The sequence below is a fragment of the Molothrus ater genome, chromosome 3 (genome assembly GCF_012460135.2).
Source record: "Molothrus ater isolate BHLD 08-10-18 breed brown headed cowbird chromosome 3, BPBGC_Mater_1.1, whole genome shotgun sequence".
Classification (NCBI taxonomy): domain Eukaryota; kingdom Metazoa; phylum Chordata; class Aves; order Passeriformes; family Icteridae; genus Molothrus; species Molothrus ater.
Genome location: NC_050480.2, coordinates 102,993,703 through 103,019,816, shown reverse-complemented (window position 1 = coordinate 103,019,816; position 26,114 = coordinate 102,993,703). Strand labels below are relative to the sequence as shown.

The 26,114-nt window shown below is 38.7% G+C and overlaps 1 protein-coding gene across 1 annotated transcript; it reads right to left on the bottom strand.

The window, feature by feature from the left end:
• Window positions 1-1,042: 1,042 nt before the first annotated feature.
• On the bottom strand, window positions 1,043-24,570 carry FHL5 (four and a half LIM domains 5). Its single transcript, XM_036381424.1, has 6 exons — window positions 24,110-24,570; window positions 11,420-11,601; window positions 9,035-9,209; window positions 6,639-6,808; window positions 4,338-4,524; window positions 1,043-3,141 (listed from the first exon to the last, which is right to left on the bottom strand). Exons 2-6 carry the CDS (start codon window positions 11,576-11,578, stop codon window positions 2,990-2,992), a joined length of 843 nt encoding a protein of 280 aa, XP_036237317.1. The 5' UTR covers window positions 11,579-11,601; window positions 24,110-24,570; the 3' UTR covers window positions 1,043-2,989.
• Window positions 24,571-26,114: the final 1,544 nt, after the last annotated feature.

Sequence of the window (26,114 nt, the reverse complement as noted above, 5' to 3'; positions counted from 1 at the left end):
CAGGACTTGTGACCCCATGGGAGACTCGCTGGAGCAGCCTCTTCCTGAAGGGATGCACTCCATGTGAGGGATCCCACACAGGAGCTACAGCCTGTGGGGGACACTCCAATTGGAGCAGTTCATGGAGGACTCTCTCCCATGGCATTCCCTCCAATGCTGCAGCAGGGAAAGAGTGTGAGGAGCTCTCCTGCTGAGGAGGAAGGAACAACAGACACAATGTGTGATGAGCTGACCACAGCCCCCATTTCCTCTTCCCCTGCATCACTGGAGGGGAAGCAGGTAGAGAATTCAGGAGTGAAGTTAAGCCAAAAATAAAGGAGGGTTGGGGAAAAGGTGGTTTTAAAATGTTATTTTATTTCTCATTATTCAATCTGATTTGATTGGTAATAATTTTTTTTTCCCCAAGTCAAGACTGTTTTCCTGTCACAGTAATTGCTGAAAGATATCCCTCTTCTCCTTATCTACACCCACAATCCTTGAGGAATGTTTCTTCTCTGTCCAGCTGCAGAGGGGAGTGATAGAGGGGCTATCATGGGCACCTGGTGTCCAGCCAGGATCAGCCCACCACCAGAGTATCACTGTACTTATATTTAGGCATTGGTAGCTGGTGACAGAGACTAGGAAATAGCAATTTGTATCTGATATAACTTCTATTCTGACTATTTAAAGCAATCACATTTATTTCTTACTATTTTTCTGAAGTGAAAATGATCAGTGTCAGGTTTGACTGTACTGTATTTACTGCAGAAGAAATAAGTAATTCAGTGGGTATTTCTAAAAATATAATTAGTTGATGAGTCAGAGAAGAATTTAATTTTCCTAAATGTTAAGGCTGGAAGACTGGGATTATCATGATCAGTGTGTCTGACCTGTGACTCTCTCATGTCTTAGGAGGCTGCCTGATAATTCCTGCATCAATTTGTAATTAAGATGTATGATTCTTCAGAGGAGACTGAATAAAGGGCCCAAACTACATTCTTGAGATGTGCTGAATGTAATTTCACACAACAAACAAAAGGTACACCCCACAGACAAGCCTGAATATTGTGATTCATCATTTTAATTTAAAAAATTGAAACCATTAACATTTACTTATCTCTGATATCTCAGTGAAAATTTTTAGAACATGATACATAACTGTGAACCACTATGTTTTGTGTGTGTATATATATATTTATATATATAAGGCAATGAAGCACATTCTATTTATGGGAATCTAAGCCTTACCAAGAACCTGTGTCAGCCATGGGAGATGTGTAAATAGAAAAGGAAGCAGCTGGGATAAAATGAAAAAACATAAACTAATCAAACTCTAGACTGCAATAAAAGCTGCCATGAAAGAAGAAAATGAAAACCAAAAATTAACACCACATAGAGCAAAAGATCAATATTTTATCGACTGACAACACACTTCTATGTACTCATTGGTCAATCATTATCCATATTGATTTTATGCCACTGCACTTGGGCTCTGGCTTAGCCATGCACACATATCCTTCCTTTTTTTTCCACTTTTCTACCTAAAATAATGGCTGTCTTCAATGTGAATAAAGGCCACTCAAGTCAGCCAAATAACTCCAGATCCGAGTCTGAAGAAGAATGACTTAAGGACACCCGAGATGAGGACTCAGACTCTGCTGGACAGGGCAGAACCTGCTGTTCCTGACATCACTGCTCCATCCACAATGGCCCAGTACAGGAACCAGGCCACTGCAACACACACTGTGGAAGAAGGAGGCAGATAGATGTTTGTAACTCAGTTCTGGATGGTCTTTAATAGTAGACATTTGAGTGCTGGAGCTCAGCAAGCAGAAATAAATGCTGGCTACTTGGAAACTAACTACTGTACTGCAAGCAAGCACTGCCCAACTTGCAATGACAATTACAAATTCTTGACATACTGTTAAAAAACACGTGTGGCTAATGGTGAAATGAATCAGGAATTGGTTCTGGAGAGTTGATAGCCTGTTGTCCACATGCAGGAATTTACAAGTAGAGGAATGAACTGTGAATCAAAGACCAAGCAGGTAAGGTCCTTAACAGGGCTTCAGTTGCTGGCAAAGCAGTTTTGAATGAAGGAAAGTACAAGGTTAAATGGAGCACTATGATTTGGCTCTTCAGTCAACTAATAAAAAAGTATATTTTAGGCCTGTATTGAAGGTATAGCAAAAACAGTGAAACAAAGTCTTAAGGCATGTTCGTTATGGGAAAATGTGCATCAGCACTATTCAATCTTGGGCATTCCTTACCTCTTGCAGTGGCTGAAAATATGGGTTCATTTATGTTCTAGAGCAGCTATGCCTAAAGAATTAAGTGCAGTTACCCAGTTTTGGGAAAGGACCTGTGCTTTAGTGTTTTGGGTGACTTCTTTGGGTAGCAATCCCATTAAGGGAAGGAAAGTGACCTTTTTCCCATTGAATTGGCCTGTGGAATGGACCTTTCTGACTGCGCTCCTCAATGTGAAAGCATCTCCTACTCACAATTTCTGCCTGCTTTGTCAGCATCTTTTTTGCCCAAAGTATGGAAGAATATAAGATTTACAAGGTGTTCTCTTCAATGTTATGATCCAAGAGAAAAATGCTTGTTCCCAGCATTCTGTAGCAAGATCTGCATCTGTGAGTCAGTGCTAATGCCTCATCATTATTCATATGCCAAACAGACGTTTCACAATCCTTTTTGGTTCAGAGGTGATAAAAGATAAATTTTTAAGCTTCTAACAGCAGAGTGCAGTGTGTTACAAGGAAAACATACTGGAGTTAGGCTAAAATATATACAAATCTTTTCTGCATTGTTTCATTAACCAGTATGGGGCAGTTGTTTAATTTTTGTTTATAAACAGTTGAGAACTATGACTGGCTTAAACTGCTGTTGGAAAGTTACTTGAATGACGAAATAACTGTAGTACTTTTATCTGGTTTTCTTACAGCAGACCTATGAACTACCTTGCTACAGAGTGAGAAATACTGCAGCTGTACAGCTTTCCACAGAACTATGAAGCAGAGCCACATTTGTGGCAGAGGATGTCATCCTGCCGAGTGAGGAATTCCTGGCCCACCAGGGAGACAGAGCATTTCACGCAGGTAAAGCATTCCCTGTGCCACTGGCGCTCCTCAAATGAGATGTATTTGGCACCTCCAAGAGCTGAAAGAGAGTATGAAAAAAAAAAAAGAAGATCTGAATCCAGTATTTCTGGACATGGTTCAGTAATGCAACAGATGACTTTCTGATGTGTGATCTGGTTGTAATTCATACAGCGAACGGAAAAATGAACAAAAATCCATAGTGTGAAATATTCTTTATGGGCTGAATTGAAAAATATCTTTAAAATTTAAACAGTGGGAAATATTTCAAGCAAAGCCACAAGTCACTTGCTTGCATATCCCATTATGAGATCTGAACACAGTGGGTTTATCAGAATGTCTGTTCAGGTTTGCTGATCTTCCCAACAAACTCTCATGGAAGTTATTTGCATTATTTGTATAGTTTCTATACAACTCCGAATGAAATTTCATAATTAAGTTTCTTCAAGATGGATTCATTTGGAAATTACCAGAGAATGGGATTCCTGGCAGAATTATCTGAAATAAAATCTTGAAGACTGGGGGAATTTGAATAGTTTTGATGCTTTTTTGTTGCTGTTGTTTTGTAGTTTGGGTATTTTTTAAATCATGCACATGGGATTGGGTATTCAATGATTTCTTTGTCCAATGACATATATAGCATGCACCTGTAAGAATAAGGAAGTACTTTTCAACAGCTGACTCCACACATAACAGGATTAAAGTGCAGAATACCAGCAAATGCTCTCAGAAAACTCCAGCTATCATAGACCAGTGACATACATGTCTAATTATAAATCATATATAAGTATACAAAGATTCATGAAATAGTGCTCTGCTGCATTTGGCAAGCTTTCTAATTTGACAGGTGTGCCTTACCAGCAGGCAGTTAATCTGTGTTCAGTTTGATCACATTTGCATTTAAAAACATAACCGAAGAAATCACAGAGGGGCTTGTGTGTACTGTCCTGGGAAGAGCAAAAAAAGCACCTTTTAAAATATTCTTAAGGAGGAATTTTCTACAGAAAAAAATTCATCAAACAATGCCTTTGGTCACATAAAACCACTCTTCATCTGTTAGAGAACATGTGTGATCAGTATGTCCTAGCAAGACACAGGACATGTGACACAGAGAGAGTCTCTCTGATAGTTAACTCATTCAGTCTTTCATTATGATGGGAGTAATTTTAACGGGTTTTTTTCTAAAGTGAAAGTCTTTTTTGAGAGGAGACTGATGATCCATTTCTGGCTGGTCCCCCTGTAGAAGATGAAACTCACCTGCAATAGGTTTCTTGCAAGCAGCACACTTCTTGGCATGAAATTTGCTGAAACAGTCTACACAGTATGGGTACTCATCTTTGGAAATGAATCTTTGTCCAGACAGCTGAGTGTTACACACAGCACACACAAAGCATTCTTTATGCCAAGGCTGGTCGTGGTAGGCCACTCCTCCAGAAGTTATAACCTAATGCATTGACAAACAGGGGCAGAGCAAAGAAACAAAGGTGTGGATCATGAAGGATTGTCCAATCCTTCATAAGTACTTCCACTTGTTTTCTCTCTTCCAACATGCACAAGAGAAGTGTGGTCACATCAACTTTTTTTCATCTGGATTATCCATTTAACTAATCTGCAGTTGAATTCCATGCGCTATTGGTTTGTTATTTTCAATTTCCTACCACAATAACCTCATAATTTGTAATAAGTATGTTATCTTTAAATGAAATTTTTCTATTACACTGTAGATAAGTGTTTAGAATCAGGCATGCTCTCAGAAGAGAAATTCTCAGTGATAGGCAGTGGGTGACAGAACTGATGCTGAGATAACAGTTAATCTCCAACCAGGATTTTGCTGTCTCTCAAGTGCAACAATATTTTAAATAGGAAGAAAGACAGTAAAGAAACAGAAGTAAAACAGAAAGGAGAGCTACACAGTCAGAAGAAGAAAAAAAATCAGGTTTATCAGTGTCATCAACTTTGCCAACAACACACTCACAGCTCTGCACTGGTTATTTCTGAAGAGGGAAATTTCCAGTTGTTCTGTGGGTCCCATATGTGTGGCAAGAAGCTGGTTTCACAGAATTTGTGAGAGATTGTACAGAAAAATTTCTATAAAGATGAGCTGTAAGATAGTGTTTCTACTATCAAGTCACATGCATGACAGGGAATTAATGAATGAGTGAATGAATGAATAAATGAATGAATGAATGCTGTTGGAATAGGAGGAGAAAAAGTTGAAGAAACTAAGTAAAAATAGTGGTATCATCAAATTTCCCCGGGGAATACAGTTTCAGGAAAATCAAGAATAATATGGGCTCATGTCAAGCAAGAAAGATATTTAAATAGTTTCCAATCCCTTTAACATTCCAGTTTTGGGCTATTTTGTGGTTATGTTTGCTTTTCCATTAAAATCTAAAAATTGCTGACAAAAATTCAAGATCCAGTTTGGCAATTTAATCTATTTGGGCTCAATTCTCATGTATGGGAATTGATGCAAGTTTCAGAAATAAAATGGTTTCAGCTATTATGTAGGGGGACTATTTGCATTCCTGGAATATTTAAGCAGCAAATCCTGATTATTTCATGTAGGTGGTGCTAATATCAATGCCTGTAATAAACATTGAGCATAATTACTATAATTGCCATGTGTTCATTTAATGCAAGTAAAAGGCTAGATGTAGAGACTTGGGAATATATAAAAGTACTTTCTAAAGTTTAGCTACTGAAGAAAAAAGTAGGCAGCATATTTCCCTGAAATTAAAAGCTTTTGTTAGAGGTAGAGATTTACAGGTAATAATTACATAACTACAGGAAATTATAAGTTATTTGATGAAGTGGAAAAAAAAAAAGCTTCCAGAGTGATGCAGGTACTAAAGAATAAGTAAATTTCTGCCCTAAAAAACAGCTTAAAACATTTCCCTAGAGGAAAGTATCACACTAGAATAGTGTGATGCTTTGAGTATTTTCATCAACAAGAGACAATCTTAAAACATGAGAAATCAAGGGAGGGAAGAATTGATTTATCTGTGCTTGGGGGAAAAAAGAAATCAAATCAAGCTTTCTGGTACCCACAAGGGTATCATCACATATTGCATCAGTGGGACTCCTGACTAGTGTTACCACAATTGATTGTTACTTGATCTGCTAATTGCCTGATACCTTTCAAGAAAAAATAGCCAAGATTGTGGATAATTTGCTCGTTTCAGGTGGCTAATTATGCATATGAATATATCTGAAAAATGATGGAAAGAGATGCATGTTTACAAAAGCAAAATCAGAGATTTTCAGGAAAGAAGGGTTTTATATAACTTTCCATTTAACCTTTGCTAAAAATCACAATCAATAACTGAAGAAGCCCAAAGCATTTGTTTTGGCAAATAAGATTCTTTCAGATCTAATCAGTCTTAGATTAACAAGAGTGGACAGCAGACACTGTCACAGCTGCCTTTCAGTGTCCAGTGCCATTGGGAAGATCCTGATCTTACTCTTAGTTCACCACACATTTCACACCATCCAGCCCTTTCTCCCATGAGCAATATTGGCTCACTAGGGCATTATTTGCATTGTGTGTTTAATTACCTTTTTGCAAGCATAGCAATGATGAGCAAATTGCTTCTCAAAACAGGGCACACAGTAATTCTCATTGTCTTTGGTGATTAATGGTTTTGTTCCCAATGGTTGCTGACAATACTGGCAAACAAAACAGGATTCATGCCAGGAACTTCCCTTAAATTCCATTTTACGTGAACCTGAAAAAAAACAAAGTGAACAATCCTCTCAGATATAGCCTTGTTGGGAATGCTCTTGGTTTTGAGCCTTCTAGCTCAGCATCAAATAACCCAAGAAAATATCTTCAATTTAATAGAGCTTCTAAGAATGCACTTGAAATTTCAAGAGCACATTCAATGCCATATATTCATCTGGCAAAAGATGTGCTGAATTGCCTAAGCTGTGATTTTTAGAGTCTGTTCTTATATGAATTTTTTGGGGTTTTTTGTGATTATGCTTAAATTGCTCAGTTTCTCTTAAACCAGCCAACTCAGTGATAATGTTCAGGTAGACAGCAATTTTATAAATTAGAAATTAATTTGTTGGATGCTTAGTATATTTATTATTGTCCTGTCTTGTATCTTTCTTAAACTAAGGCTCCTTCACTTATAAATGCATTATGTATCTTAATCAGTTTAAATTTCTAAAAGTAAATATTTTTTCTGTGATATAGCACATTACACTGACTTCTCCTATAGCTCACCATTTCTGTCCTAGACCAACAATTCTTTTTATCATGTTTAACTAGATGCTTTTGATATGGCACAGGGACAGAAAGTCACTCAGTTAAATGTTTGTCAGAAGAGTCTCAGGGCTTTTATCTCTGTGTACAGGTGTCCTATCTTGATATAGAAACGTAAGTCTAAGATATGCACATATATCTGGGAGCAATTTTTCCAGTGGATCTCCATCCTCAGCTTCCTATCTGTAGGTAGCATAAGACTGCACAGAGAGGTGCAAGGTGCTTTTCCATCCTTTCCACATGAAGAAGAGAATTGCTGATATATCTGATTAATCCCACTGCACCCGTTTCCTGATCTGTGAGGCCAGTGGAGAAACTACTGGTTGTATTTAGACGTAAAAGGCTTGCAGCTTCCTCCCAGTGATCAGAAGGCAATTTCACTGTCTTTCACAACTAGGTCTTTTCAATACAGAGCTAGCAAGCTGATGAGAAGGAAGTTAATGATATAGAGACTGGCTGGCATTCCCATGCCTCCGTTGCAATGTTTGTCACACCTTCGGGCACTTGCTGCAAGGATTTAGACTCTGTGACAAAACAAGCAGCATGGATTTACACCAGAAGATAATGATGCAAACCTAAGTGTGTTCTGGCACTTTTTTGATCCCATCTGTGAGGTGTGCCTATTTGACAAGGTTTTCATAAACTATGTACAATTTAAGCAGTTTATAATCCTTTAAATGAACACAACTGCATTTTTACAATATTTGTTTCCACTAATGCAGATTTTACTTGTAATGAAAAGGAAACAAACTGTAAAAATACAAATTAGTGTTGTAGGTTGAATACAACATGATTAATCCAGTACCAATAGTAAGACTATAATTTTGCACAGCCTGGATCTTACTGTTCGGCATTAAGATATACTGAAAAATAAAATTCTAACGTCACTGCCAAATTTACTGACGTTCTCTGTTCCAAAAGCTAGGGACCCACTTTCCTAAGCAAGCAGCTCCCTTTTGCAACAAATGGTGCTGTGGCTCCTCTCAGATGCCAGTGAAGAGGCAGCTTTTGGGTCATACTCTGCTGTATGAGCTTTACTGATGTGGTAGAAATGAAAAATCTAGAGTGTGTCCTGAACAGATACAATCAAAAGCTGAGAAGCAGCTTAGTGGAAAGTACAGAATTTTCAAGAGTGCTAATGGCAGGAAGTAAGCCTATTGTAAATATGGACAATATTGTAAAATGGACTTGTATTCATTTTAGTAAAAATGCTGCTAATGATTTGAAAGCAAATTGTCATGTTTTGACAATTTAAACAAAACATATTTCTGAGTGAAGGCACTAGTATAAAGAACACAAGCACAGGGTCTGTTCAATGTGGAAAACATGCAGATGACTTGTCTAATGTGTCACTTCTGCTCACAATAGCTCAGTTTGTCTACCTATGCTCACAGTGGGATATGCTTCCTAAGAACTGCAACAGAATCAAGGACATCACATGAACACATTTTACCCTGGACTAAACTCTTAATATTTTTATAAGGATTCATAAGACCTGTCAGTGGTAGATCAGAAGTCTCTGCCTGCCTTCTCTCCTCTGATGAGAGAATGCTACACACAAAGGAAGAGTAGTCACCTCCAAGCTGTTCTGAAAGTCAAGGACCTTGTAGCTTGGTTATTCCAGGAGGAAGGTATCATTAAAAATGGGGTTCCATTTCTCAGCAAAGGGCCCCTGTTGTCTTACCAGGCATAATGGTCTTCTGGCAGTGAAAACACTTGGATGAATACTCATCAGAGTAGCACTCAGTACACAGCAAGACCTCGTCCTTGGCAGCAAATGGTTTCTCCACGAGTGAGCGACTGCACTTGGCACACCTGAAGCACCTCTCATGCCAGTGGCGGCCTTTGTAGGCCAGATCCTTGGAGAAAATAAGTTCATGTTAGTGAAAACATGTATTTACAGTGCTTTTATCCTTCAGTTCCCTCCAGAACTAAAACGAAAAAGGAAGAGCATTGCAGTGGCGGATCCAACAAGAAGTGTGCTCAGGAAAGGTGCAGGTGCTCAATGTCACTGTTGTGACATTGTGACTGTTGTGTAGATCTCTTGCAGAGGCCATTAGGAGCTGCTTTGGCAGAATGTCCTTCCTTATGTAACACAGAGGTATGTTTTTACTGGAAGAATCATGTTATATACTACAGTTGTCTTTCAAGGAGAAACAAGTGATCAACATTTTTAATGTGCACAGACCACTGGAGAAGAAGCCCATATTCTATAGAATTTGAAGTGAACCTTATGTATTTTCAATGTTACTATTTCTTCTTCCAGCTGACATAACATCATTCTAATAGTTGTCAGAAAACAAGCAATTAAAATCTCATTGAGAACAAAATGACTATTAGCAATATTAAAAAAAAAAAAAAAAGTCATTGCTTTTGTTTACATCTGATATAAATCCTCCTGAAAACTTGACAGGAAAAAGTTTAAGAGTCAGTGGGCTTAAGGGATTAAAGAGCTAACAATATATATGTATGAGATTCTGACTAAGAATTTGAAAAAAGACCAAACAGCAGATTTAATTTTCCCACAATTAGAAAAACAAGGGAAAAATGCACCTCCAAAAAACCTTCCCAGCTTAAAAAATAAACCCTTCCAGGGCTCTTTTATAAGTAAGAAACACAGAAGGGCACAAGTCCAATCTCATTGTTCTCCTTGATCATGTCTCTGCCTTTTAAAGAGCTAAAAATAAAAGAAATACCATGCTTCGTTTCATTAGGTGCTGAGCACTTAGCATTTTCATTTGCTTTAGTTAGCACTCTGAACCTTGCAGGAACTAGGCTGTCAGCCCTGATCAGCCCAAGGCAAGGACTGGGTGAGGAGGAGAGGAAGAAAACCAAGCTCTAGCCCCTTGGCAGAGATGAGACAATCAGCTGTAGATCTCTGTGTGCCACTTTTCTAGATGTCTCTAGCCAGGTGCGCTCCTTTCTTACCATGTCTGCTTTTTTCTCCTATTTTTTCCTTCCACTCAGCCCAAAGACATGGCTTTTTGTTTATGATCTTCAATAGTAATCCTGTCACTGATTTAATTTTTGGTTTTAAAGGTGAAATTAAGTGAACTCAAAGCATGTGTTCTGGTGAATCTGACTGGTGCTATGGATTCAACGTTGGTGTGGGTGAAATGCTGATGAGACTTTGAGGAGTGTCTTCATCCAAATCAGCATTTCCCTTGGATGATTCCTGTATGTAGACTGTGTGCCTTGAAGTGCTTGGGCTGGGAAAACCTTCCAAGAGGTTTATTTTAATATCTTTCTGTCCTTTTATTTCTAAGGAACATAGGCAAAGAGAGAATGGGGAGAAGGTGGCCAGTACACACTGGACTTGGCAAAACAAGTGCTTTTTGATAGGTTTCATTTTACCTTAAAATTCAATGTCAAGTATATGTCCTCTAAATTAAAGTATAGGGTACTAGAAACCCTGTCAAAGACCACAGAGGGACCTGAATTATTAATTAATATTGTAAAAAATTGAGAGGTGAAAGGAAAGACAAGGTCAGAAAACTGCCACTAATACACCATCTGTGAGATGAGCAAGGTAAGCATGGAATTAAGCAGAAATAAAAAAAACCCCTAATTTCCAAAAGAGAGAGAGAGAATATGCAAACTATAAACATGTTGTCTTCTCAGCTTGGCATCTGCTTGTCAACACCTACAGTAAAAGTAATTTATTCAATGCTCAAAATATTTTTTCAATGAACGTCTCAGAAATTCCAAGGTGTCAATAACCTGATACACTGAATTACACCACCCACCCCATTGCCTCCCCAGCACTGTGCAGCCTCTGCAGCCAGTGGATGGATGGAGGTGAAGGATGGAGCCCAGCTGAGGTCCACACAGCCTTGCTGTGTGCGTGGGTATATGTGTGTGCAGATTTCCTCATCTTTGACCCCAGAGCTTTCCTATTCAGGGAAAATAGCACTGTTTCCCTCTGCTGTGTGTGGATGTACAACAGCTATGCTTAAGTCTCTTCAGTGATACAGGGATATGCAAAGGGGTGGGTATCACATCTACCACGAAAGAAATTGGATTTGTGTATAATTTAACAAGGAACAAAAAGTGCAAGCTAAATCTTTACCTTGGAGCTGCACTCAATGGGTTGCTTGCACTCTTCGCAGGGGTTGGCATACAGGCTGTCATAACACGGGACACAGTAAGCATTCTCATCTCTTAGTGCATATTTCCTGCCACGGAGAGACTGCAGGCAGAAATGGCAGTCTGTGTGGCTGCTGGTCATCCTGCCGGGGCCCTCCACGTGCTCTGCAAAAGATGGGAAAATTGGGCAATTCAGTGCATGGTGCTTGCTCAAAGACTAAGTAACACTGCATTACCTGTGAAAGTTGGACAGGCATTTCCCGGTCATTTGCAGTGCCCTGGATTTCTTAATGCTGGCTTGTTCAACAATAAAATGGTAGCCTTTAACAATATACATTGTGAATTGTATCACCTACATGATTGGGAGCAAGAGGGCTGCTTCAGCTTATTCTAACACTATTTCAGGTCAGACACCTGAAAATGAAGCCAACTTCACATTCTCTACGTAAAACTGCTGGCATTATGAGCATTATGTACTGGATTCTGAGATGTGGTTCATCCAGAAATTGGGTAATGGAGATAAAAGCAATACTTCAGAAATGAAACCAACTGAGGAGTTAAAAGGCCAAAGAGAAGAGGCAGGCACTTTGTAGTGTGTTCCTGACTTTCTCTTAATACTCCTGTCCTTCTGCTCCTTCCTTTCTTTTCAAAATACCCCCACATCCACCTGACCCAATGTAAGGAAGACAAGGGACTCCAGGATATATGACTGTTTTTTGCATTATCCCAACTGTGCTGCTAATATTTGGTGGCTTTGTAAGGTCACACAAATACCTCTGGAGAACACTAGAGTGAAATATAAAGAAAAATAGACTAAATAATAAGTCAAGCAAAATCAGAACTCAAAAAAAGTTTTCCTTGTTGTTATTGGAAAAGATTGTTTTTCCTTACATATTTCTTTATTTCTATATTGGATTCCGCATTGGCAGTACCAAAATAATGTGAAATAGTTTATATTTCTGTGCCAGACAAGTGCAGGAAATACCACAAATCTATTGAGAGTCAGTTGTATGAATTTCCCATCCTTCAGCTTTTCAGGCTAAAGAGGCTTGGACAAGCATCCAAAACTCAGCTGCTTATAGATCTGCAATAGTGAGTGTTTTAAGGATTGTGGAGATGAAGACCTATTTCAGTCTTCTTATTGCTGGTTGGATCATCATCACTTTGCTAAAATTGGGTCTTGATTCTTGAAATGATGGAAGAAGAAACCAAAAAGTTCATAGTGAAGCAACCCCAAAAACATCTGCTGGGCTCGTTGGGTTGCACTCTTCATTAAACCCAAAGGGTGTAGCTGCAGCCAGCACCAGCAATCATGAATTTTAGAGGAGTTGAAAATGACTGGGGAAGGTCTCCTAAAATATCCTAAAATATCTCTCACGTACCATTGACTTTGGGCAGCTGAAATTTTTGCACTTTGAAAAACAGGGCAAATTAGTTCCTCTTAACCAGATGCATAACCTGAGAGTAAGGAAGAGCAAACAGAAGACAATATTTGAGGGAGTTCTTAGCCATGACAAAGCCTCCATCTAGTCCACTTAGAGTTACACCCTCATACTTTTTTTTATGCACTCACTGTCTTATACCCGTGGTTCAGCTTTAAAAAGGCATAAAATCTTTTTCCTGGGTTTTTGCTTCAGTAAGCTCTAAACCAAAATGGTTGTTTGAGCTGTGAGAAAAAAAAAACAATTACTGCAGGTTTCCACTGGCACCTGTGCATAAGTTCAGGCATTTATTAATTAATCTCTTCTGGGAGGTGTACTAGTAAAACAGTGGAAAGGGGACAGAGAGCAAGGCTGTCATACTAATTTCAGACCAAAAGTAATGACTTGATCGGAAAACTCGTTGCTCCTGTAAATTGAAAATCTTTAGAGTTGAATTGATATATTTATTTCTTACTACCTCTAATATTACTACACCCTGTCAGCCAAGACAGGGTGTAGTAAGGAAATAAAACAATCTGGAACCCAGATCAGTGGGAAACATGCTTTCTTAAAAATATTTCTGATGTGTTTTATGTGATATCCTTGGAAAAATAATATAACAGGGTTTGAATCAGGACTTCCATTTCCTTAAGATCAAACAGAGATTTGAATGTGTAGCAAATAAACCCATTTATATGAGAAAATTGCATCCATCAGCTTGTACATTTACAGAACATGACATAAAACCAGGCAGAGCTCAGTGCATTTAATGCACAATCACAGTCATGACCAAAGTCAAGGTTAAGTTTTGTGCATTTTGCTCTTTGTGGGGGAAGAAGTATAAACTGGTGTCTAAGGACACAGTCAAGGAGTGTTTGTAGTTAACTGTGCTCCATAGTCAAGATCACAGGACAGGCTTGAAACTGGGTTTCAGAGGATTTTCATTTATTTTTTTAGTGGAATTAAAGTAATGAACTGCCTTGGAGGATAACCCCGAGTGAACCACCTTTCTGATGCCCTCTCTGCTGGATCAGTACTCCTGATTCCTGACAGAGTTTCATCTCGGCCTAAAAGTGGCAACAGCAAAATCCAAACAGGGTATTTATGAAAAGTTTTGTTACTTATAGAGCATTTTTGTTGCACAAAGCTCTCCAACAAATATCTGTAGAAACATCTCTGTTTTTCATTCTAATGAATGTCAATCAGGTTTTTAAGTTATCAAAAACTCTGCCTTCCAAGTAATTTTCTTTAAAAAGCAGTTCTCTTGATTATTGCTTTTTTTCCCCCCAGGAAGTCAGTCTGATCCAGGAAGCCCAGGCTGTGTGCACCAACAAGATCCACTACTGTAATACTTCAGAACTACTGAATTTGCAATGTAATTATCCTCCTAAACTCCTATATGGATATGGGAGCAAAGTGCTCCTTTTCTACTGATGAGAGTTGTTGCTCGAGAACTTAATACAGTACCCCCAAGACAGAGTCAAAGTCTGAGGGTGTCCTTGGCCTGCTTCTCTAGTAATGCTCAAAAGTTGCCCAAAACTTCTCTTCAGACAGTCTTCAGAGTTTGTATCATCATAAAAGACCATGTTTGGGAATGAAATAGCAATGGTGAGCAAAAGAATGAAGATTTTTTGCAATTCTTTTGGCAAAAAGTATGGGTAACCTTTGAGAACTACTTTTACCATTAGAAAATGCAACAAAAAAAGTGAATCTCGTCTCTCCCAGCACCACTTATCCTTGCTCCAATAAATAAGTAATGGTACGAGCGCCACGCAGTGAAGTAGAATGTTTTTCTTGTGCTTTGATCCTAATCTCTAGAGAAATATGTTTACTTTAAGTTTGCTGGAAGCTAGACTTTGTGTTTTGAAGGTCAGCTAAGAAATCTCTGGAGATCTGATGCTATTCACTCTCATGGAATGAAACGCTGACTCCTGCATTCCAGCTGCTAGCTCGAGTCCTAGGCACAGGAAAAGACTGCAATGTTGCCATTCCTTGGGAAAAGATGATTTTATTATTTAAATTGGAACATCTTAAATAGGAAGCTAAATACTGTTGATTTTTATGTACCTGCTTGGCAGGGATATGAGGTATCATTTTTAATGTTAAGAATATTCCAAGGAGGTGCAGAGAGATGTTGCCGAGGATGTGAGGATATTGTAACTGGAGTCCCTGGGGTCAGATTTGAGAATGCAGCAGTTTCATGGACTGAATGATAAAAGAGATGAAAATACAGAAAAGAGAGCTGGCCTGCTATTAAAGCAGATTAAGATAGAATTTAGCTACAACAAATTAGGACAGGGACTTTCTGGAGAGTCAAATTATTTCCCATAAAATGCAGAGCACTAGAAGACTTCTAGTGAAGAAAGCTGTAAGAACATGGTTGTGAAGTTGTGAATCCTGATAGACATGGAACCATCAGGAGAAGAATGTTTTTTTCCTCACTGGAGCTAAAAAGCAGAGCCAGAAGGTTAATATATGTTTCAATAATTAATCTTGATGTTTTCTATAAATATATGTTAATCTCCCTCACACAAACAAAACCAAAAAAGCCCAGAGACATTCATACTACTCAGAAATTAATTAGTATATACATATGGATGTAGATATGTACATAAAGATAAAAATGTTCTATCTTTCAATTTGTAGAAATTCTAATGGACTATTTCTCAATCTAAATATACCTGCCATTGAACTTCATCATTTTTTTCTTTAAGACCGCGCAGTTATTGGAAAAAGACTTCTTCTTAGAGAGGCATAAAGAAAAAATAGATGGGAAAAAAATCCTTTGAACAGCACTGAAGGATAAGAAAAACAATTTGATATCGTATGATGAGGACACCCCTGCAAGCTGCCGTAGGCATTGTTCATTTTCAGGTAAGTGCATGTTTTAATCTTCTAATGCTATTTGCCTTATTTGCATGAATTTTCTGACTTCATTTTCCCTATTTCTATTTTTGTCTCATGCATTTACATATATTAAAGGTTCTGTAATATTTGCTTTTCTAAAAATGGCTAGAGAAGCAATAGGAACTGGGGGCATGTATTACAGATCAAGTCAAGCCAAGAACCTACAGGAAAGAAGATACAGATACTAACTCTGAACTATCAAATCTCTGTGGCACGGGACAGTAATACAGCATCAGGTCCTGGAAGCATCTGAGTGAGTGCAGAGCTCTCACTGTTGAAATTCTCCTGTAAGCAGCCAGGATGGATGCCACAAGTGACACTGTTTTGGTGGGGTGTCAAGGCAAAGCAGATATTTTAGAGGTTGGTCTGGTAATTTGTACTGAATTGTACTGTGTTTACACACCCCTGACTACAAGCAAAAAGGGCAAGAGCTATGGCTTAACTAGGGAATCAAGCATCTCAGGAATTTTGTAATTTTTTCCTTAATTGGTATTGCTGTCTGCTTTGTTTACACCATACAAACTCAAACGGTGTAGTCATCTAAATTCTTCCTTTTTTTTTTTCTGAAAAAATTCTTACCCACATTTTTTACAGGTTTTCACACAGTCTGGTAGAGCCAGAGTTTTCTCCTGTGTCATTATGGAGCTCATTCCTTTCTGACTACTGTCAAATGTATGAATAAAATGAAGTGATGAAATAATTCAGCTGTTGTAACTTTCAATGTAAAATCCTGTCAGTATTCTTAGTTGTACTCCCATATTGAACCAGAACACAGGTTTGGGGATTGCATCTGTTACAAAGGGCTCATCTGATAAAGAATACTCAAATTAACTGGTGAGTTAGATGGGACAGAGTGGCACCCACAGCAAACTGGCAGATGACACCACTGGCAGTGGCAGGAGAGGCTGATGCACCACATGGATGTGCTGCTATCCAGAGGGACCTCCCCATAACCGGAGGAGTGGGAAGACAACGCTCATGAGGTTCAGCAGGGAGAGTTGCAAGGTGAATATGTGATGGACCACAGAAAATTTATCACTGCTGAATGGCAAAAGAGGGAGAGTAAAAGTATCCAAAAACCCTCAGTATTCTTTTATAGGCACTGGAACAGGAGTGGGGGCATTCTCATAACAACAAAATTGGTCTCTTGTAAATGCTTTTTTTTTCTCCAAGTACTCTGTCTTGCCTTGACACTCACCTACAATCCATGATTAGGGAATCATGAATGATACTTCAAAAAGTGTTTAAATAAACAGAAAGTGGAAATGTCAAATGAAGACATGCACTGAAGTCCTGATCTGAGACTTCCACCAGTGAGTTCATTCCTAATGTGCAAATCATAGACTCAGAGAATTTTAAGGGTTGAAAGGAATGTTAAGGATCATCTGGTACCAATTCCACTGGCATGGGCAGAGGCACTTCCCACTAGACCAAGCTGCTCAATGCCCCATCCAATCTGGCTATGAAAACTTCCAGGGATGGGGCATAATTCCTCTGTGCAACCTGTTCCAGTGCCTCACCACCCTCACAGTGAAGAATTTCTTCCTAATGTCTCTAATAAATTATTTGTTTAATAAATAAACAAACTGAAAGATTGTACCCGTTACTCCTTGTTCTATCACTACAGTTCTGATGAAGAGTCCCTCTCCAGCTTGCCCTAGGCCCCCTTTGGATACTGGTGGGGAGCAGCATCAGGGGAGCGCTTTGGAACCATCTCTGCATCTGCACAAAATGCCGGCACAGCTGGGCAGAAGTGCTCCAAGGAAACAGCAGCATCTCAGCCATACACTGACAGCACCTGGCAGGGACACACCTCCCTGGAAGTGACACAAGCCTGACTCAGGGACTGAAATCTTTCCAGGGAAAACAGTACTTACAAGAAATGATGCCTGTTGTACAAGGGTGAGTGGAGTGCCCAGAGGTCACTGATCAAAACAGTCTTGCCACTAACAAGAAGTAACAGAACTTCAATAGGGAATGCTGATTCTGATAGTAATCTTTAGGGTCTTAACAAAAAAAAATATGTAATTTCTCATGTTTGCAGATATCCTAGCTGTAGAGACAAGATTTCCCTACCCTTAAGTTTTATTTCAGGAATAGCAAGGTGGATGAAGATTACTCTGTTGTGTCAGAAGGGGTGCATCACATGAATTACAATAATTTAAAAAAAAAAATAACTACAACTGTCTACACAGCACAGCTTTTTCTAGAAGGGTTATTTAAAAACCTGTGACCTACTTAGAACTTCTTTAAGAAATAAAATTAACAAAAATATAAAGATCATCAGCAGCAGCATTGCTAGCAACAAGCTAAAATTGGAAAGGATTTTCATTACCCAATTTAAAAAAAGAAATACTTGCTTCCCCAAACCCAAACACAAATCCCCCAAATGATAATCAAGCATCTGCTGCAGTGGTTTTTCCTCTTATCTCCAGCTGTGCTATGCCAACCTGACCTAATTTCCTGAGAAAAAAGATAAACTGAGACACAGCACTCTTTTAATAAAACGATGACACCTTATCAAAATGAAGCAAATCTAAAATGTTCTAGTCTCAGCCTTGTTAAGAGATTGTGATGAGTTAGATGGCATTACAGCTTAGGAAAAGCAAAGGCTGTTGTCAGTAGTATTGGTATGCAAGATCCCTACTTCAAGTATCATTGTTTCCAGGTATTTTGGTTTGTAGGCCAAATATTCCATAGGCCAGTTTTGCTGCTTGCAGTGCTCCCTCGGGCTTGGCTGCCACCTTCTCAGCAAGCTCATCTCTGAAAATAGGGGTGATGTGGCTCTGTAGAGAAGCCCTAGGCTGCTTATTACACCAACAGAAATCACTGTTTGTAAAGCCACTGCTGTGCAGTCTAAGAAATGCTGGCCACTGCCAATGTAGCCCTGCAAATGTCTTCCCATGATATGTGAGATATTTGGGGCGACCACTGCAGTGTCACTCTCCAATCCATCCCATGAGAAAACAGGCTTCAAGATGGGCAATTCCAAGAGGCAGGATCAAGTAATAATGGAATGGTTTGGGTTGGAAGGGACCTTAAAGATCACCTATTTCCTACCTCCCTGCCATGGACAGGGACTCCTCCCAGGAGACCAGGCTGCTCAGAGCCCCATCCTGCCTGGCCCCATCCACACTGTCAGGGGTGGAACATCCACAGCTTCTCTAGGCAACAAGGAGAGAAAGCGTAGGCAGAAACATTGAAGAGAGCTAGAAACAGCCTGATCTCTACCTATGGACTCTGGCTTTTTGATGACAATTAACACAGTAGGTATGGTTATGATATTTAGCATTAATGATGCTCTGCAGTTGCATTGTTTTTGGAATACAGAGATATAATAATAACAGCAGAAGCATATTAAAATACATATGCAGATATTGCATCTTCTAGGTAGACAGACCATGAAGCATATAAGCTGGTAAGAAAATCTGAAAGAAGTGTCACTCTTTGTATTGTACCATTTTTACAGTAATGAACTGGTTATATGATATAACTGAGACAGATGGTGAGAAAGGTTTCTAGGGGAGCTCACAACAAACAACCAACATGAAAATATGCTGTGGGTACTCTTTAACAGGCTTGTTTCCCTTCCTTCTACTTCCCTCTAAGTGTTACATGACCACTTGCTGTGTCTTCTCTTAAAACAGATCACTTTGAACACTGACATCTATGTGCAAATTTATGTAACTGAATAATTTATCTCTATTCACGGATATCAAATCAGGCGATTTAATATTTTCTGGATTAGAGTTTAATTTTGCAGTTTAGGGTTGGTGTGCTATTATCTATTGGGCAGTGCTATGCACAATTCTGTTATGAAGTCTCAGCATCTGCACTATGGTTGCAGTTACAAAATAGTGCAATTCAGCTGTGTGTGCATACCACCAGTGATGTGGAATTATAGCAGGGTGACTTTTTGCTTTTATTTCCTGCCCTGGGTGCCTTAAACGCACTGTGGACAGGAAAGCCTTATTAGTTTATCTACATAGGTGCATCAGGGACAGGCTGCTACCTTTTGGGCTAGGGAAAAAATATTAAATATTCAGATATACACATTCTTTTACATCACATCCTACATTCACTGTTGATAGTTATCCAGCACATTTCATTCTAGCACAATCAAAGGATATATGTGTACTCACAATGTAAAAACACGTTTAGAATTGGTCTCACAAAAGGAATTTTAAAGGCAGAGAACATTTTTAGGAGAACCCTTTTAGGAGTGGGGCTGGTAGAAAAAAGAACATCAAGTGGCTTTTTGTTTGTCCTCTACCAGGGAGGAAAAATAACAGTGTCACTAGAACAAATATAGGAAAAAAAATGTTGGTGGTTTTCCTATTTTTGCTCTTTAAATATGTGGCTTTGTGCGTCATCCATTAAGCAGGCAAGAAATGTTGCTTAAAGACCTCTGGAGTCTTGAGCAGTGGAGTAGATAATGTGCTGTCAAACAAGAACGGGGATAACATGGCATTGACTCAGATTTAACTTGATCCCTCACATCCTGTGGCAGCAACAATGACCCGTCCTTACAGAGATTCAGCCCTGGCTTCCCACCAGTGACATTTGCCCCCTGCTTGAAGCCTTTGTGACTCTTACATTACCTGTTCTGCCTTTTTGCGAGATAAAATCTGCAGAACAATTATGAGACTGTGACTGGGTATCCTAGCATTTCCCTCAAGCCTTAAAGTCTCTGCACCACACATTAAACATTTTCTACTTAAAATAGTCTAGAAGTGGCTATGAGTTAAAATTAGTAGACCATCTTTCTTTATTATGATGTGAGGTTACTGACCCTTCAGTAACTGCCCTGCTGGGATTTTTGTAATGTCCTGATATGTGAAAAAGTCTTTTTTGTTGTTGTTGTTTTGTTTTTGGCACCATGACTTCAGAGTGAATTTCTTTCTATGATTATAAATACACACTATCTAAAAATTTGTTCCAGTGTAGGATTGACCTTATATGATTGAAGAAAAATTAAGGCTAAAGTTTATCTGAACACCCAAGACAGTCAACATTTGCTTCAGACAAATAAAACCCACCACTAAATCTTAGAATGCTGGAGGAAATTTGATAAGAATGAAGAAATTCCTTTCTGACATTAAGGAACATTTTAAGAACACATAATTTAACTCAAGGATATTGTGGAACAGTGAGCCCACTGATACCAGCAGAGTCTGGTTGATGTGGACTTATTCTAGTGACAATGTGAAGAGTGTGGCAACAACCACCTTTGCAAACCTCGAATGGATTTGATTGATTTTGGTAGAGGATGGTGCTCAGAGACCATAATCCTGACCAGCTGTGGTGAAAAAGGTTTATCTGAGGAGGGGGAGAGTGCAACACAGTGGCAGAAACTGCACCAAGCAAAAATACAATCCAAAGCCTTTCTGCTAACTTATGTAAAATTTATTAAAAGTTTTCAGTGAAAAATCTAAGCATGTGATCAAGCAAATTAAGAATTTGCTACTGTATTTTTAAAAAATCCAACAAACCCAGACTGTTTGAGCATTTAATTTGAAACATTTCTCAATGCTCTTTAACTTTCAAGCACTGAACTAAACAAAGATTGCCAATTGAAGACCAGCATGAAATAGTTTTTACTCTAAACATTTTTTCCCATGCAAGTTAGATTTTTGAACTCTAATTATGCCACAGTTTTGCACTTTTTAGTATATAAATGAATCATGATGTGGCTGAACTACAAACCTGAAGAACTCTTGAGAAGAGTGAACTTGATAGCAAGTTTAAGCCCAATACTGTTATGAGCTTCTGACAAATAGAATTAAACCTAAACCTCTGAGGTATTTTACAGCTTTCCTTTCAAAGGTTTCAGAATGCTTTTCTAACAACAGCAATAAAGTAATCCTAAAACACATTTGTGAGTTACTTTTCTTCAGAAAAGATTAATACTTGTCAAAGCAAAGTAATTGAATTCCTCAAGGTCAGAGAGCAAACCTTTGTGAGTGGGAACAAAAGAAGCCATTCACTGCACCTTTGCCATGAGATGGGTCGGTTCATCAGGCTGTATCCATGGCACTGGCCTGGGATAGTTAAAAGCAGTGTGCAAAGTTTGCCAACGGGACTGTTCCCAGTGCTAGAGGTAGAAAACACTTCCAAATTTAGCCAAAGTAATAAAATGTTCCAGTTGCGCACTTTGCGTTTGTCCTTTATGACCCTGAGGTTATGATGAATATTCTTATGCAAAATGTTCTGTCAACAACTACACCATCCTCTGGCACTTGGCCATTCTTGCTATTAATTCTGCTACCTATGCACAAAGACACATTACAGGAAGATTAACATTTTTCTGACTGATAAAGCCTCTCAAGTGTGAGGCCAGCGACCAGCTAGGACAGCCTGTTCAGATCATTATCCACACTATGCTGAGATGTGCAAGAATTAACCAGTCCTCTTACATGGACCTTGAAGAAATTCAAAGGCAGCCACAGCTGGGAAGAAAAGTAGCATACTAGCACAAGTAAAGTTGAATTAAAAAAACTTCTTAAGTTTAAGAAAGGGGAAAAAGTAGGGATGATAGCTGACATGTACTATATGGCAACAGGGAATGGGTATATTAAAAAAAACTAGCTTAAACCTGGTGAAGCTAATGAGTAAGGCACCTTTTTTAGCTAAAGAACAGATATAAACTCCTCTCCAGGGTGACTTCTACCAGAAATTAAACTTAGCCATCATTGTGAAGGAACCAAGGAAGTGTAGCTTCCCTTTGTGAGTCTTGTCCTTCCCTTTATCTCTGCTACAGAATTTTTGTCATGGGGTTTTATTAATTTGTTTCCTTGGAGTCATGTTTGCATATTTCCACAGAAATGTCCTTACTTGATCCCTCTGACATTTTACAGGAAAACACAAATGTATGAAACAAGAAGCTCACAGCCTCCTTTCTCATAAGAGCTGCATGCCCCATTCCCAAAAGAATGAATTTAGCTGCAGCAGCCCAAGTGGAGCATCAGCAGCATTTCAGTACACCAGCTTCCAAACTTAGGGCTCTAGAGATTTTAATAGAAGAGTTGAACTAGAAATGATTAATTTATGAGCATCATTTACCCTAAATTGGCAGGGAAGTGTGGAGTAAAACTCCACTCGGATTTACTCTCCAGGCAATCTAAAAGCCTTGACAACACCAAGAGCTTGAGTCGGCAGGAGGGCTGCGCCTTCGAACAGGTTTGGGGTTTCACCCTCTGGTTTTGAGCTTGATGTTTGGAAGCATGCTGATTAAAATATTTTTTTCTGTCTGTCCATAGTTAGGTAATACTAAAAGTTTTTAACTGTTCTTTCAAGAAATAAAATTCTGGTAGGGAAAAGAAATGAAAAAAGCTGGGATTATCGGTACGGAGCTGATGGAACACATGTCTTACCATATCAACCAAAAAATACATGCTTTATTAATTATGACTGTCTGAAAATAATTTGGAGAGAGCATACATCAGAATCTCTTTCAAGCAGCTTTTGAATTAATTTTTCTTTAAGCCTACAAGTTAGTTAGTGTCATCTCAATATTCTACCAGTTAAACACCCTTGAGTCAAAGTGACTTTTCTGCAGTAAAATTACATGGGTTAACCATCAGCAATCTGTAACAATGTTAATGTATCAAATCCACTATAGTTCCTTCTGTTACTGTACAAATAACAACTTGTTGCACAAAGAGAAGAAAAATATTAACACAAACAAAAAACAAAGGCATCTGAAACTTAATTTCTAAATGTAAATTCAAAAAAATTGTGATCCTAAAAAAAAAGATAACACAAAATGTCTTATGGAGGGAGAATTTGGAGATGATAATTGTTTACAGCAATATTTTGACTTCTTATAAAAGCCAGCTCGGAAAATGTTTTACTTCCAAAATCAAGAAAAATTCACATTAGCTGTTAAAAGTACTCATGCTAGAAACAAGTGACTTAACAGAAAAGACACTATCTAGAATTTTTTCTTGCAAAAGCAAATGAAATCTTGCTAGGAGATAAAAATGTAATGGGAAAAAGCACACATTTTTTGTTGGATGGTTCTTTGGGTTAAACAAAACTCATCCTCATCTCTTTAGAAAGGAAACCCCAGACAATCTTTCCACAAATTAGTGTGTGAGCCACTAACTACAATGGAAAGAATTAATAAAAAATTAATTTAAATTTTTTAAAAAACTCTATCTCTTTACGTACACAAAATTAAAAACATAATATATATGTGGAAGTCTGCATCTAATTTATTCAGCAGTTTTCTGAGGAAAAACTTCCTGCATGCTTGCTCAAAGCATTAAATTAAGTACCTCCTATACTAACAAGTTTAAAGCTTATCAGATGAAGGAATAATGGAAAAAAGCCTCAATACTCACATTTAGTTTTTAGCTGCTTCTCTCGGTAACTTGCGCAGTAAAATAAAGGAAGAAATAATTACACGTCTTCACAGAAACAAGCATCCATCAAGTCCAAAAGAAACAGAACACTTTGCCAGAGCTATTTGAGGGTCCCATCAGAATTTGCCTGGATGGGGGAGGCTGAGGGTCAGTTTGTTTCCCTTAGACCTCATGACATGCAAATATCTGGCTGCCTCACCACTGAATCAAATCATTCTTTGACATGCTGTGTTTACAAATGGCAAATACATACCATGTAGGAGGCTCTTAAAGAACATATTTCTGAGAGTTCTCAAAAGGAAAAAGGCATTTCTGTTAAAAAACAAAACTGTTCAGTGCAAGGGCAAAAAGAAAGTAAGATGGAACATTATGCGTCCCCAGATACACACTGGTTCATGCATAATGAATGCAAAAGGCCTCATGTGGGCTTGTAAATCAGAAAAGAAAAAGAAAAGTTGCAATTACTAAAGTCTGATTGTTGTGTACAGGAAACCATCCCAGAGGAGGGGGTGGGGGGGGACAGGAAAAAAACCTCCTCCAGTTTCAGGAAAGACGTTCAGGGACACAGTAGAACTCAAAATTCTGACACGCCTGAAGCATTTTCTGGGCTGTTACCATTTGCTGCTTTCCACCAGGTGGGAAGGTGATCATAAGGATTACCATCAGTGTGGCAGCAATGGACTCCTCTAGGCTCTCTCTCAGTATTTCCCAGTATTTCTGGCTTTTGAGTCACAGCCACCTCCTTTATTTTCTGCTTGGGCCCAACAGGGGCCAGTTTTCACAGACAGGCTCCAGCATGCACAGAGCATTCAGAGGTGCTTATACTTTGCACATGACTCTATGCAGACCCTTAACCAAATGCAGCTGAAAGTAAGGATATTGAGTCCATTTAAAAAAGCAGGCTGAGGTTAGCCAGAGTGAAGAAAGGATGGCTGCTTGTGGTATGAACCACAACTGACCTTGAGGCAGATTTTTCCACAACCAAGAGCCAATAGATCTGAATCACTCGGTCTACAACGTCAAGTGGGTGGGAGCTGCTCAGTATCACAGATAGAAGAAAGAAGGAAACGTTTGAATGGTTTAGATATGTATTACGTTATCTGAGTACTTCCGTAAAATTGCCAAATCTGGACATGTTCTGGAGGTCATCTGTGTCTAGATAGTGTCTCACAGTTAAGACTGATCCTCTGACTACTGTTGCCAGGACCTGATGATCTCTGCTTGCAGTCTTGTTAAACCTCTCCAGACATGCAGTCATTACTTAAACAAGACTGATCTCTTTCCTCCTATTTTAATTTGTTCTACAAGCTTTATTTATACCAAGGACCTTTAATTTCAAGCCTGTGGTTTTAGCAGATTGAGGAGAGGACTAGTTAGCTGTGAATTTGAGTCTAGAATGAGAATCGTAAATAGTTTTCTCATATTCCTTCCAGAAAGAAAAAAAACCAATAGTATAGTTCTTAACCAACTACCTTCTCAAGTTCATAAATCAGATCCAGACAGAAGTATTTCTCAAGCAGATCTGTTGAGACAGCTAATGACACTTAGAAATACTAACACAATCTGTTCTTGCCATCAAGGACGAGAAGTTCAGACACATCCTATTGCAAATCACTTTTCTTATGCTTCAAAGACTACCCTCAAATTTGTCTAAGCAGTAGATAGAGATTAACAACTGTATTAATAGAAGACAGGCCCAGAGAAACTTCTAAAACAGAATCAGGGTTTTCCCTAACAGGTACAAATTATGTACAAATGAGGAGGTCAGCAAAATCCTGCTGTTTCTTCAGACTATCAATTAGATGATGTCTCTTGCAGCTCCTGCAGCACTTCTTGAACTTTCTGAAATACAAAGCAGCTTATTTAATCTGTCTCCAAACTTGACCTAGCTTCCTTTTCATGTTGAAGGTTTGGGAAATTCATCATGCAAATGATGGTTCTACTTAAACTACTCAGGTTGCTCATTCCAATTTAGAATATCCAT

Bases quoted from the DNA above. Each gene is read 5' to 3' on its own strand.
- FHL5 (XM_036381424.1), bottom strand. From the start codon at position 11,578: ATGACCAGCAGCCACACAGACTGCCATTTCTGCCTGCAGTCTCTCCGT. The intron at 4,525-6,638 runs GTAATTAAACAC...TCAATGCATTAG, and splicing joins ATTGCTATGCTTGCAAAAAG to GTTATAACTTCTGGAGGAGT. The intron at 3,142-4,337 runs GTGAGTTTCATC...ACTCTCTTTCAG, and splicing joins TTGCAAGAAACCTATTGCAG to CTCTTGGAGGTGCCAAATAC.